The 14,971-nt window shown below is 41.5% G+C and overlaps 1 protein-coding gene across 1 annotated transcript; it reads left to right on the forward strand.

The window, feature by feature from the left end:
- SPZ1 (spermatogenic leucine zipper 1) lies at positions 1–1,128 on the forward strand. Its single transcript, XM_049769086.1, has one exon. The coding sequence runs from the start codon at positions 1–3 to the stop codon at positions 1,126–1,128; it is 1,128 nt and encodes a 375-aa protein (XP_049625043.1).
- The last annotated feature ends 13,843 nt before the right edge of the window (positions 1,129–14,971 follow it).

Consider the following 14,971-nt stretch of genomic DNA (forward strand, 5'->3'; position numbering starts at 1 on the left):
ATGGAAGTGCCTACGGTCTCCATCACTCTCAATCCTGCTATAGACTTCATAGAAGAATGCACAGACCCCGGAGTCATCGTTGCCATTGTTGAACTGGAACCCAAAACTTTTAGGCTGTGCCAACACAACCCTGTCTTCTGTAAGAAAAACAATCCTCCTGTCAAAGAAAAACAGGCCTCCCTGAAGCTGGAAATTCTCTTAAAAGAGATCTCACATATTCTCCAAGCTGTAACCTCTTATGAAGACATGGGCAATACCAACGTGAAAGTCAAATCATGCGAGAAAGGCTGCTGCTTCTATACCAGAAGTCTTTCTAATGATGCCTCCTCTGTTGATGAGAAGGTCAGAGAACCCGATAAGCTAAACAAAGTGCTTGTGAAAAACCTCACTGGTGTAGAAAAAGAGAAGACTCTGAAAAAGCAAGAGAAGATGTGGAAAAGCCAGAATACCAAGGATTCAAAATCCATTTCTGTTAGGCAGTCGAGGAGCGATTCTGAACCCATCAACACCTACATTGAAGCTCAAGAAAGCAAGACAAAAGTGAAGCAAAGATCCGCAAGTGATGGCGAAGACAATACGGATGTGGCTCAAAACATGGAGCAGTTACTTCAGGAGGTAGAGCACTGGTATACCCAGCACACGGAGCTAAATGAACTCATCAAGACGTATCAGAAATCTCAGAAAAACCTCAAAACGACTCCGAGCAATCCGGGAATCTCCCCAACTAGTTCTCACCACAAGTCAACCAAACTAGAAGAGGAGGTCAATAAGCTGAAAAACGAAACCTATTCTCTCAACTTGTTTGCAACAATGCTGGACAATGAATGCCGGATCTTACAGCAGAGAATAGAGCTCTTCAAGGAACTTCACCAAGGTTGGGACGAGAAACTACCACAGAAAAGTCCAGAATTGAAGAAGGACCAGGCATCTTCAGAAACAGAGAAGGAAATCTATCACACCTTTCATAAAGTACAAGAAACCAAGGGCGCCTACCCCAAAAAAGAGAGAGTCTGTGCGAGCCTGGACTTTTGCTGTGATAAGAAAGCCTGTAACAACCAGTTGAATTTGCGCATTGCAAGAAAAGTTTTATGGGGAAGAAAAAGGCATCCCAGTAATAATCTAAAATAGAAGATACCAAAAGTGGAAGAAAAGGCAATTTTTCCAAAAAGATTTTAACCAAAAATATTAACACATATTCATTGCCTCAGTTGTAAACGTAAGTTTGGTTTTTAATGACCATTAATGGCAATGCAGGTTTATGACTTGTCTGCATGGAACCTTTGCCATCTGTTTTGTGTAGTTATTAGGTCGACATCCTGTGATCTTTAATCTAAACTGAGATGTCACAGGTCAAATTAAGTCAAGTTCTAAATTAAAAAATGAGTAAACTAAAAGATTTTTTTTCTTTACTTAATCATTGCTTGGGGGAAAGAAATCCAGGAAGGAGGAAATATTGTTTTAATAATACAATTTTAAAAGTCATTTATTTGTGGGGGTTTGGGGCAGAAAGCCAAGGTCTTCCACATGCAAGGCAAGTGCCTTAACACTTTACAATCTGGCTTTAAGAGTGCAATTTTATTTTATGTTAAAAAGTTTTTATTTTGGAGGGAAAAGGTGGGACATAACTGACAGGACCCAGAATGATTCCTAGTGGTCTTCATGTGTGTTGCCAGGGACTCAAATCAACACACCATATACAAAGTGAATGTCTTTTCCTTTTCCTTTACTATTTCCTTGGCACCAATCATGTAACTTTATTTATGTATCTATTTGTTTAGCTTTGGGGCCTCACATGGCTTAGCCTGGCTCAGGAATCACTTCTGGTGGACCCACTGTGGGTCAAATGTGTGTAAGGCAAGTGCCTTACCTACTGCACTATTTTTCTTGTCCAATAAGTATAATTTTAAATTCCCACTTTTGAAATTTTTAATTTCAAAATTTTTAATTTCCACATTTGAAATGCGTGTTTCCTTTTCTTATTTATTAAAGTGCAGGAAATGCAGACATTTTTTAAATGTTATTCAAAAACCCTTCAGTAAATGGTTTGTGCCTTCCCATCAATTTCCCTGTTCACTAACTTACTTTTCTTAATATTTCTCCTTGTTCCCTAACTAACAAGGGATGGGCATACTAGGCAGCAGAGGTTTCTAGAAGACACTCAGCCTGGTAGCAGACTAGGGATGGATCTAGAGTGGGTTCTGTGCAGGAAGGTGAGAAAAAAATCCTTCCCAGATGAGTTCAGTAGCTACCTGGGAGAACTGGAGAGAGGACAGTGGTTAAGACATTTACCTTACATGTGGCTCACTTGAATCCCTGGCTTCGTGTGTTTCCCTGAGTATCACTGGTTGTGGTCCTGGCAACCTCTAACAGCATCAGGGTGGCTCAGGTAACCCCTGGCACCACAGAGCAATGTTAAATTCCTGGGCCCATGCTCTGACTCCTGATGGCTGAGAGTCATTGGAAGGAACCAGCAACAGTTGAGAGAGACACTCCTCCACAAAAGAGAGGCGAGAAGAGTGGAAAAACCTATTTCTTTGTTTTTGTTGCTTTGTGGTATCTTTTTAGGGGAACACACCTAGCTGTGTGTTGAGATTTTACTCCTGACTCTGCATTCAGAGTTCATTTCTGGAATTATGTGGTCAACCATGGGATCAAACCTGGATCAACTGTGTACAAAGCAAATGCCCTACCTGTTGTACTATAGCTTTTGCCCCAGAAGAACTTATTTCTTATTCCAGTAAATATGGAGATGCATTTCTCCCTATTCTTCTCATTGAGCTAAAGCAATAACAAAAACTGGGGTATTAGGTATCAAATCCAATGTGGAGAGAAAAGAGATATAACTGAAGGAAAGACTGGTCTTGAAGGCCCTGAATTTTCTCAAGTACCTATCTTGAACTGGTTGTGGAATAGTCTATAGCACTGTGATGTTGATTAGACAAAATAGGGTTGGGATATAGTTGAGTAGTAGAGCACTTGACTAGTATCAGAGAAGCTCTGGGTTTTATTCATAGCACCAAATATTTTGCCCATCAGGTCTGCTTTCTTCTGCCAAAGGATAAGAAAAAGGGAAACTTGGCAAGGTATCAAAACAGGTTTTGAACAAACTGTGTTCTTTAGCATGTGGTGCTTCCCACCCCCATTCCTATCAATAGATACCAATAGATACATCACCATGGTTGATGTAGAGAGAGCTCTCTCTCTTCTCTCCTCTTTTTACCTCTCTCCCTCCTCTCTCCCTTCTCCTTCCTCCCTCTCGTCCATTCTACCTCTCTCCTCCCCCTCTTATTTTTGGTGCTCAGGGGCTACACCTGGCTCTGTGTTGAGGCTACACATAGCAATGCTTGAACGTCTATATACAGTGGTGGGACCTGAGCCAGTCTCAGTCATAGCTGCATGCCAGTCATGTGTCTTAATTCTCTCTCTCTCTCTCTCTCTCTCTCTCTCTCTCTCTCTCTCTCTCTCTCTCTCTCTCTCTCTCTCCTCTCTCTCTCTCTCCTCTCTCTCTCTTCCTCTCTCTCCCTCTCTCCCTCCCTCTCTCTCTCTCTCTCTCTCTCTCTCTCTCTTTCTCAGAAGAGACAAAGTGGATGGAGACCCCTGCTCCCACCAGATGGTAAAAAGATATCTCTTTTGAGTGGGTGGAGGAACTAGGGCCACAGCAATAAGTACTCAGAGCTTGCTTTTGTTTCTGTGCTTAGGTAACACTCCTGGCAGGGCTTGGGGGACTTTATGGGGTGCCAAGGAATGAACCTGGGTTGGCAACATATAAGGCCAGTGGTTTACCTGCTCTAGTATCTCTCTGGTCCAGGATTTAAGTTTGTTCAGGGGAATGGGGGGAAGGATTTCTCAATAGTGTAAGAGGAAGCCAGGATTAAACCTATTGCTGCTCGGAACACCAAGCAGGGCTGGAGATAAAATCCAGGTCTTCGTGCCTGTCAGCTTTGTGCTCCAGCTTCAGCTCCCAGGATTTAAACTTTGTTTAAATAAGTACAGCAGAATCTGTTAATATACAACATCTGTTAAAACAAGCTCAAAGTAACAGTTTCAAATTAGATAACACTCCACACTTTAGCCAGAAGTGAAATCTCCTTCTGTGAGCAGTCAAACAAGGTGACATCGATGTGAAAACAACTGGGGAATTGGACAAAATTTCCTGACCAGAGCGATAGTACATGAGATAAAGTACTTGCCTCGCATGTGACATCCCAGTTTCATCCTTAATACTGCATATGGTCCCCAAGCACTTTCAGGGTCACTCCTGAGTGTAGAGTTAAGAGTAAGTCCTGAGCACAGCTGGGTGTATTTCAACTCCTTGCTTCTGAAGAAAAAGCATGACATTTTTCTTGATTTTCCCTCCTTCCCTTTCCTTTCGTTGTTACTGCTGCTGCAAAGAGAAAGAGCCAAACATGCCTGGTTGTGGGGCTTGCCAGGGATGCGTGTACGTATAATGCTCACACACCAGTTGCTACACTTGATAGGGACAAACTATTTGTATTTCCAGCACTGGAGTCAAACTCGACTTCCCCCTCGACTGTCCCTCTGAGCCACATCCTCCACACTAGCCACCATATACACTAGTTGTACTCACCAAGGACTGCATTTTATTTACTTATAATACTCATAATGTGTGTACACATTCTTCTGCTTTTGTTATTGTTGCTTTGGACCACACTCAGCAATGGTTAATTAACATTAACCACACTCAGCAATGGTTAATTAACATTAACCAATGTTAATGGGTTATTCCTGGATTAGGAATCACTCCTAGCAGTACTCAGGGAAACACACGCAGTGCTGGGGACCAAAACCAGGTCAGCCACATGCAAGGCAAATGTCCTACCTACTATACTATCTGAGCCACAATGTGTACACACACTCTGGTTGTGTTCACCCAAGGTGGTTGTGGCTCACGCATGGGGTTTCATGCATCAGTGCTTGTACATCTGTTTGTAATGCTCTCTCTCTCTTTCTCTCTCTTCTCTCTCTCTCTCTCTCTCTCTCTCTCTCTCTCTCTCTCTCTCTCTCTCTCTCTCTCTCTGATTGGGAACTAGAAATCACAAATTTTTCTCAGTGATCAGTAGTCTCTGAGGCATCCTGTAGGCTTAGAAAGTGAACATTTTATTTTATTTTATTTGGTTTTTGGGTCACACCTGGCAGAGCTCAGGAGTTACTCCTGGCTTTGTGCTCAGACACTTCTGTCAGGATTGGGAGACCATATGGGATGCCAGGGATCAAACCTGGGTCTGTCCCAGGTCGTTCTCATGCAAGACAAACACCCTACCACTGTGCTATCATTCTGGCCCCCAAATAAAGAAGAGACCAGCCTACGACTTCGTTGTACAACAGTAGCACTTCTGGATCCAGGAAATAAACATTTTATTTTTTAAATATTTTGGCTTGGGGGCCATACCCAGTGGCACTCAGGTTCCTCCTGGCTCTACCCTCAGAAATTGCCCCTGGGAGGCTCCGGGAACCACATGGGATGCCGGAAATTGAACCCAGGTCTGGCCTGGGTTCACATACAAGGACAAATGCTTTCACACTGTGCTATGTCTCTGGACCCTTTTTTAATTTGTTTTTCTAATTAAAATTTTATTTTGGTTATTGGGCCATACCCAGCTGGGCTTACTCCTGGTTTTGAGCTCAGGGATTACTCCTGGTGGTGCAACTGAGTACAAGACAAGTATTTTACCCACTGTACTATCTCTCTGGCCAATTAGGAAGTAGTCCCAAAATAATTCATTTTGGAGCATTGTAACATGCTGTAAAAATTAATTTTTTCCAGAACTTTCTGAACACAATTTGTTTAGAACTTGAGATGCTGGAACTTAAAGCAAGTGCTAAGAGAACATCTACAATTGCAGAGATAGTAAGAACTCAAGGGTTGGCCTAGTTTGACAATGGGGGGCTAGAGTGAAAGTACAAGGGATAGGGTATATGCCATGCATGCAGCTAATCTGGGTTAGTTTAGCATTCCATTTGGTACTCTGAGGCTACCAGGAGTAACCGCTGAGCACCCCTGAGCACCCTGAGCAGGATGTAATCCCAAAAGAAATAAAATATAAAGCTGGAGACATTGGACTTGTGTAGTAGCCCTGGAGAGATTGACAATGTCCAAAGGAGCTGGAGAACCAGGGTCCTTTATGCTTTGCCTTTAAGGACCAAAGGTCTGTCCTTCCTCCTCTTGCAAGGGGAGGAGGAACATCTGCCTTTTCTGTCTGCATAAATGCCTCGTTTCATTTCCTCATCATTCCTTACCGATAGTACGTGCAGCAGACATCTGGTTCACATCATGAGTCTCTGGGGTTAAGAACTGGAGCATAGGGATCCAGCACCATTATTCTTCTGTAACTAATAATATTAAGTCTCTGATCTCCAAACATCAGGTGTCTATTCAGGACAAAAAAGTGATGAATAAAAACCGGCTATCCTTTGCAAAAGCTGGCTCCCTGTGTGTGACACCAGGCGGGGAAAATCCGCGAAAGTACACCGGCCCAGTGGGGCTCAGCTGTGAAAGACTGTGAGTGTGACCTGTCTATGTCTGTCTACTGTCCTCTTGCGTGAAACTCTTGCGAGTGGGGCAAAAAGAGGCTCAGAGGAGCACGGCCGCTCCGCTTCGCTACGCGGCCGTGCACTCTTTCTAAGGAAAGAACTCCATTGCAACAAGAAGGAAAAATCACACTAAGAACGGCGCTATATCACAGAAGCAAACATTTCTCTCTGGACTGTCTTCTCTGTTACATGCTCGGGCCTAAGATTTGACCCAGTGTGAGGCTTCATCCACGGAGGACTCCCCTCCCTTAGAGGCAAGTCAGTCCATCCAGAAAGGGAGGAGCCAGAGGAGTGTGCTGCCTACATCATATAGACAATGAATACCACTACAACACGTAGAAAAACCCACAATACAAATGTGACAATGGGGAAACAGCGCAGGCCAGCATCAGACATAGAGAATGAAGATGACAATTCTGAGGACCAGATAATGACTGAACAACTAATCAACCTCTCAGATAAGGACTTTAGACTAGCAATATGGAAGGTGCTCAACAGACTCCAAGAAACCATGGATCGAGTTGAACAGAACACTAATAAGAACCAAGAAAATATGAAGGCAGAAATGACAAAACTCCAAACTGAAATAACATGTCAACTAACAGGCCTGAAAAACTCAGTAAACGAAGTGAATGACAAAATGGATAAGCTCTGGGACAGGGTATCAGAAGCTGAGAATAGACTTGGTGCTGTGGAAGATGAGATACATAACAATTCCATACAGCAGGAGAGATTGGACAAAAAACTTAAAGCAAATGAGCAGACAATGGAAAAATTAGTCAAAGAATGGGAACAGACGAAAATAGAAGTCTATGATAAGATCAACAGAAACAACTTAAGAATCATTGGAGTCCCAGAGACCCAGGAAGAAAATTTCCAGGAAGAATCAATGGTCAAGAACATCATTAAAGAGAAACTTCCAGAGCTAAAGAATATATGTGATCAAATCCTGCATGCCCGAAGAGTACCAACCAAAAGAGACCCCAGAAAAACCACCCCAAGACACATCCTAGTCACAATGACAAATCCCACAGATAGAGACAGAATTCTGAAAACAGCAAGATCAAAAGGGGAAATCATGTTCAAGCAAGCTTCCCTGAGATTTACAGCAGACCTGTCACCAGAAACGCTCAATGCCAGAAAGCAGTGGTGGGATATTGTGACAAGACTGAATGAAATGAATGCTTCACCCAGAATACTATACCCAGCAAAACTCACTTTCCGGTTTGATGGAAGAATACATGGTTTCACAGACAAAAAACAGCTCAGAAACTTCACAGACACAAAACCAGTCTTAAGAGAAAAACTGAAAGACCTAATCTAAGACAAGACTACCCAAAAGACACACCAAATTTTGAAATAAAGATGGCGTTAAATCCCAGGACAATTCTTTCTCTCAACGTCAATGGACTAAATGCACCAGTTAAGAGACACAGAGTGGCTAAATGGATCAAAAAACTCAATCCAACCTTCTGCTGCCTACAAGAAACGCACCTGAATAGTCAGAACAAACATAGACTCAAAATAAAAGGCTGGAGAAAAGTTATCCAAGCAAACAACACCCATAAAAAAGCTGGAGTGGCCATACTAATATCAGATAATGCAAACTTTATACTCAGGAAGGTTGTAAGGGACAAAGACGGACATTTTATATTAATCAAGGGGTACGTAGAGCAGGAAGAATTCACTCTTCTAAACATATATGCACCGAATGAGGGGCCAGCAAAATATTTAATACAACTGCTGACAAATCTGAAAAATAATATCAACAACAACACAATAATTGTGGGGGACCTAAACACGGCTTTGTCAACACTGGACAGGTCAACCAGACTGAAACCCAACAAGAATATACTAGACCTGAGGAGAGAAATGGAAGAAAGAGGCCTAGTGGATATATATAGGACACTCCATCCCCAGAAACCTGGATACACATTCTTCTCCAATGTACATGGTACATTCTCCAGAATAGACTACATGCTGGCACATAAAACATACCTCCATAAGATCAAGAGGATAGAAATTTTGCAGACTACCTTCGCTGACCACAAGGCTCTGAAATTATTTGTGAACTCCAAAGGGACTCAGAAGAAACACTTTAACACCTGGAAGTTAAACAGCCTCATGCTCAATAACCAGTGGGTCCGAGATGAAATCAAGGAGGAAATAAAAAGGTTCCTGGAAACAAATGACAATAAAGACACAAACTCTCAGAACTTATGGGACACAGCAAAAGCAGTACTGAGAGGAAAATTTATAGCTTTGCAAGCACACATCAGGAAGGAAGAAGGAGCTTACCTGAGTAGCTTAATGACACAGCTAATAGAACTAGAAAATGCTCAACAAAAGGACCCAAGAATAGGAAGACAGAAGGAAATAACAAAGCTGAGAGCAGAAATCAACGAAGTGGAAACTCAAAAAACAATCCGAAAGATCAACGAAAGCAGAAGTTGGTTCTTTGAAAAAATAAACAAGATTGATAGACCACTGGCAAACCTAACAAAGAAAGAGAGAGAGAGAAACTTGATAACTCGTATCAGGAATGAAAAAGGAGAGATCACTACTGATATGACAGAGATTCAAAGGGTAATCAGAAACTACTTTGAAAAACTCTACGCCACTAAAAATGAGAACCTGGAAGAAATGGATAAATTCTTGGACTCTTATAATCTTCCACGGTTGAAGGAAGAGGATGTAGCATATCTAAACACCCCCATCACCATTGATGAAATTAAAACAGTAATCAAATGTCTGCCGAAAAACAAAAGCCCAGGTCCAGATGGATTCACTAATGAATTCTATCAAACTTTCCAAGAGGAACTACTGCCAATCTTGGCAAGACTCTTTCATGAAATTGAACAAACAGAAACACTTCCAAATAGCTTTTATGAAGCCAACATCACCTTGATACCTAAACCAGACAGAGACGCTACCAAAAAAGAAAATTACAGACCAATATCACTGATGAATGCAGATGCAAAGATCCTCAACAAAATCCTGGCAAATAGGATTCAATGCCTCATTAAGAAGATCATCCACTACGATCAAGTAGGTTTCATCCCAGGAATGCAAGGCTGGTTTAACATCCGTAAATCTATCAACATAATACACAACATCAATAACAAGAAAAATAAAAACCACATGATCATATCAATAGATGCAGAGAAAGCATTTGATAAGGTCCAACACCCATTCTTGATCAAAACTCTCAGCAAGATGGGAATGGAGGGAACCTTTCTCAATATAGTGAAGGCCATCTACCACAAGCCAGTGGCAAATATTATCCTCAATGGAGAAAAACTGAAAGCCTTCCCTCTAAATTCTGGCACAAGACAAGGCTGTCCTCTCTCACCACTCCTATTCAACATAGCACTGGAAGTACTTGCTATAGCGATTAGGCAAGAAAAGGATATCAAGGGAATCCAGATAGGAAAGGAAGAAGTCAAGCTCTCACTGTTTGCAGATGACATGATACTCTACTTAGAAAACCCTAAAGACTCTATCAAAAAGCTTCTAGAAACAATAGACTCATATAGCAAGGTGGCAGGCTACAAAATTAACACACAAAAATCAATGGCCTTTCTATACACCAACAGTAATAAAGAAGAAATGGACATTAAGAAAACAACCCCATTCACAATAGTACCACACAAACTCAAATATCTTGGAATCAACTTGACTAAATATGTGAAGGACCTATACAAAGAAAACTATAAAACTCTGCTCCAAGAAATAAGAGAGGACACACGGAAATGGAAACACATACCCTGCTCATGGATTGGCAGGATTAACATCATCAAAATGTCAATACTCCCCAAGGCATTATACAGATTTAATGCCATCCCTCTAAAGATACCCATGACATTCTTCAAAGAAGTGGATCAGACACTTTTGAAATTCATTTGGAACAATAAACACCCTCGAATAGCTAAAGCAATCATTGGGAAAAAGAATATGGGAGGAATTACTTTTCCCAACTTTAAACTGTACTACAAAGCAACAGTTATCAAAACAGCATGGTATTGGAATAAGGATAGGTCCTCAGATCAGTGGAATAGGCTTGAATACTCAGAAAATGTTCCCCAGAGATACAACCATCTAATTTTTGATAAAGGAGCAGGAAATCCTAAATGGAGCAGGGAAAGCCTCTTCAACAAGTGGTGTTGGCACAATTGGATAGCCACTTGCAAAAAATTAAACTTAGACCCCCAGCTAACATCATGTACAAAGGTAAAATCCAAATGGATTAAAGACCTCGATATCAGCCCCAAAACCATAAGATATATAGAACAGCACATAGGCAAAACACTACAGGACATTACAGGCATCTTCAATGAGGAAACTGCACTCTCCAAGCAAGTGAAAGCAGAGATTAACAGATGGGAATATATTAAGCTGAGAAGCTTCTGCACCTCAAAGGAAATAGTGCCCAGGATACAAGAGCCACCCACTGAGTGGGAGAAACTATTCACCCAATACCCATCAGATAAGGGGCTAATCTCCAAAATATACAAGGCACTGACAGAACTTTACAAGAAAAAAACATCTAACCCCATCAAAAAATGGGGAGAAGAAATGAACAGACACTTTGACAAAGAAGAAATACGCATGGCCAAAAGACACATGAAAAAATGTTCCACATCACTAATCATCAGGGAGATGCAAATCAAAACAACGATGAGATACCACCTCACACCCCAGAGAATGGCACACATCACAAAGAATGAGAATAAACAGTGTTGGCGGGGATGTGGAGAGAAAGGAACTCTTATCCACTGCTGGTGGGAATGCTGTCTAGTTCAACCTTTATGGAAAGCGATATGGAGATTCCTCCAAAAACTGGAAATCGAGCTCCCATACAATCCAGCTATACCACTCCTAGGAATATACCCTAGGAACACAAAAATACAATACAAAAACCCCTTCCTTACACCTATATTCATTGCAGCTCTATTTACCATAGCAAGACTCTGGAAACAACCAAGATGCCCTTCAACAGATGAATGGCTAAAGAAACTGTGGTACATATACACAATGGAATATTATGCAGCTGTCAGGAGAGATGAAGTCATGAAATTTTCCTATACATGGATGTACATGGAATCTATTATGCTGAGTGAAATAAGTCAGAGAGAGAGAGAAAAACGCAGAATGGTCTCACTCATCTATGGGTTTTAAGAAAAATGAAAGACACCCTTGTAATAATAATTTTCAGACACAAAAGAGAAAAGAGCTGGAAGTTCCAGCTCACCTCAGGAAGCTCACCACAAAGAGTGATGAGTTTAGTTAGAGAAATAACTACATTTTGAACTGTCCTAATATTGAGAATGTATGAGGGAAATGTAGAGCCTGTTTAGGGTACAGGCGGGGGTTGGGTGGGGAGGAGGGTGATTTGGGACTTGGGTGATGGGAATGTTGCACTGGTGATGGGTGGTGTTCCTTTTATGACTGAAACCCAAACACAATCATGTATGTAATCAAGGTGTTTAAATAAAAAAAAAATTAAAAAAAAAAAAAAAAAAAAAGAAAAACTAAAAAAAAAAAAGACTAGGAAAATGGGGTCAGAGGCATCTTAAAACTCTGTACTATTTTTAAACTTTCTTATAAATGTAAATTTATTTCAAAAAAAAAAAAATAAAAATAAAAGTTGAAAATTAAAAAAAAAAAAAAAAAAAAAAAAAGTGATGAATATTAAAGACCCAAAAATGACCACAACAAATCTCCCCACACCTTCCACTATGATCTATTATGAATGAAGAAGCATAGCACAAAGGAGATTTCTGCATATTCCAAGTCCTAGAAACACAACTGGACAGCTGGCTCTCATCAAAAAACAGCTTTCTTTTTCTCTCCTCCCTCCCTCCCTCCCTCCCTCCCTCCCTCCCTTCCTTCCTTCCTTCCTTCCTTCCTTCCTTCCTTCCTTCCTTCCTTCCTTCCTTCCTTCCTTCCTTCCTTCCTTCTTTCCTTCCTTCCTTCCTTCCTTTCTTCCTTCCTTCCTTCCTTCTTTCCTTCCCTCCCTCCCTTCTTTCTCCCTCCCTCCCTCCCATCCTTCCTCCCTCCCTCCCTCCTTCCTTCCTTCCTTCCTTCCTTCCTTCCTTCCTTCCTTCCTTCCTTCCTTCCTTCCTTCCTTCCTTCCTTCCTTCCTTCCTTCCTTCCTTCCTTCCTTCCTTCCTTCTTCCATTTTTTTATACCCTGATGTGCCCAGGGATTATTTCTTTTTTTCTTTCTTTTTTTTCTTGGGGGTGGGTAGGGTTTGGGTCACACCCGGCAGCGCTCAGGGGTTGCTCCTGGCTCCATGCTCAGAAATTTCTCCTGGCAGGCTCAGGGGACCATATGGGATGCCAGGATTCAAACCACCAACCTTCTGCATGCAAGGCAAATTCACTACCTCCATGCTATCACTTTGGCTCCAGGGATTATTTCTTTTTTTTTTTTTTTTTTTTTTTTTGGTTTTTGAGCCACACCCTGTGACGCTCAAAAGTTGCTCCTGGCTTCTTGGGGGACCATATGGGACGCCGGGGGATCGAACCGCGGTCCGTCCTAGGCTAGCGCAGGCAAGGCAGGCACCTTACCTCCAGCGCCACCGCCCGGCCCCCAGGGATTATTTCTTGTTCTATACCCAGGAATATTCCTGGAGGTGCTAGAGTCCTGTGCCTGGTTCCAGGTTTGCTGCATGCAAGACAAATGCCTTATCGGATATGCTAGTTGTACGATCTCTCAAGCCCAACATTATTTTTTGTGTTGGAAAGATGTATCACTTTGAAAAATAATATAAAAGTAATTGTTTTCTATAAATTTTCTTGGTAAAATAAAGCTTTTTTTGTTTTGTTTTGTTTTGTTTGTTTGTTTTTGGATCACACCTAGCAGCACTCAGGGGTTACCCCTGGCTCTACACTCAAAAATTGCTCCTGGCAGGCTCAGGGAACCATATGGGATGCCGGGGTTCGAATCACTATCCTTCTGCATACAAGGCAAACACCCTACCTCCATGCTATCTCTCCAGCCCAAAATAAAGCATTTTTGTGTCACACCAGGCGATGCTCAGAGGTTACTCCTGGCTCTGCACTCAGAAATTGCTCTCGGTAAGCTTAAGGTACCTATAGGATGCCGGTAATCGAACCCGTATCCGATCCAGGTTGGCCGCATGCAAAGCAAATGCCCTACCACTGCTATCTCTCTGACCCCCCAGATAAAGCACTTCTTAGTAAAATAAAATATTTCTAGTTTGGCTGTATTGGAACAACTAAAATATTCCTCTTTATTTTTCCATTTGCTTTTCTGTCACATGAAATATGCCATCACCATTCTGTTTTCCAGCCAGCTTAATTAGTAGAATATTGTGCTAATAAGACTTGATAATAAAACTAATAAAGCAGGACCCTAATAGATAGTAGAGGGGTTAAAGAACTTGATTTGCACTCTACTGACCCTGTTTCAAACACCAACCACCAGATAAGAGCTCCAGGGGTCACTCCTGATCATCACAGGGTATGGCCCAGTACAACTCCCTTTTGCCCCCACCCCCCCCAAAAAAAGAAGTCAAAGTTCTAAATCTAGTGAGGTGGTTTCTGGCTATGGGGTGGGAAGCAGTTAAGAGCCAGTAGGAATAATGAGATGGATGAGATTGGCTGCATGCAACAATAAAACATTTTGTTTTTGTTTGTTTGATGTGATTCTGGGGTCATACCTAGCAGTATGGCCTGGATATCCTGGATCTACACTCAAGGATAACTTCTGGTCAGGTTTTTAGGGCCTTTGCTGGGGATGAAAATCTGAGAGAGATCAAGTAAAGCAAGTACCCATTGTATTATATTTCTAGTGCCTATCTACAAAAAAAATTTTTGTTTATGAGACACACCCAGCAGCGCTCAGGGATTACTCCTCACTATGCTCAGAAATCATCAAGGCAGGCTCAGGGGACCATATGGGATGCTGGGATTCGAACCACTGTCCTTCTGCATGCAAGGCAAATTCCCTGCCTCCTTGCTATCTTTCCGCTCCCCCCAATTTTTTTTATCACAAGTTAGCTTTTCTTTTAATCAATCTAAAGTCTTTGCCTCAATCATTCATTGGCATTTGTTAAAATAAAAATTTTATATAAGCAAAGTATATAAATGACCAAAAATACAACCGTCCCTCACAAGCAAGTATATTTGTTCTGTAAATTAAGCATTTATTATTTTCTTACTCCCTGACAACTTACTCTATAAAAGACATTCTGCAAGAGTCAGAATAAGAACAGACAAGATTTTTTGCCTTGGAGAAATAAAGATTAGGTGAACAGCGTGATGATTATCTGGAATTGATTGTTTTCTCACTAACATGCAAAGATTGAGAACTGAATTTAGTCTCCTTGCAGGAAATTTGGTTAATTATGATTTCTATTGTTCCATATGGTGACAATTGAAAAAGTGTGGCC

Source organism: Suncus etruscus, chromosome 2 (genome assembly GCF_024139225.1).
Source record: "Suncus etruscus isolate mSunEtr1 chromosome 2, mSunEtr1.pri.cur, whole genome shotgun sequence".
NCBI classification, from domain to species: Eukaryota; Metazoa; Chordata; class Mammalia; order Eulipotyphla; family Soricidae; genus Suncus; species Suncus etruscus.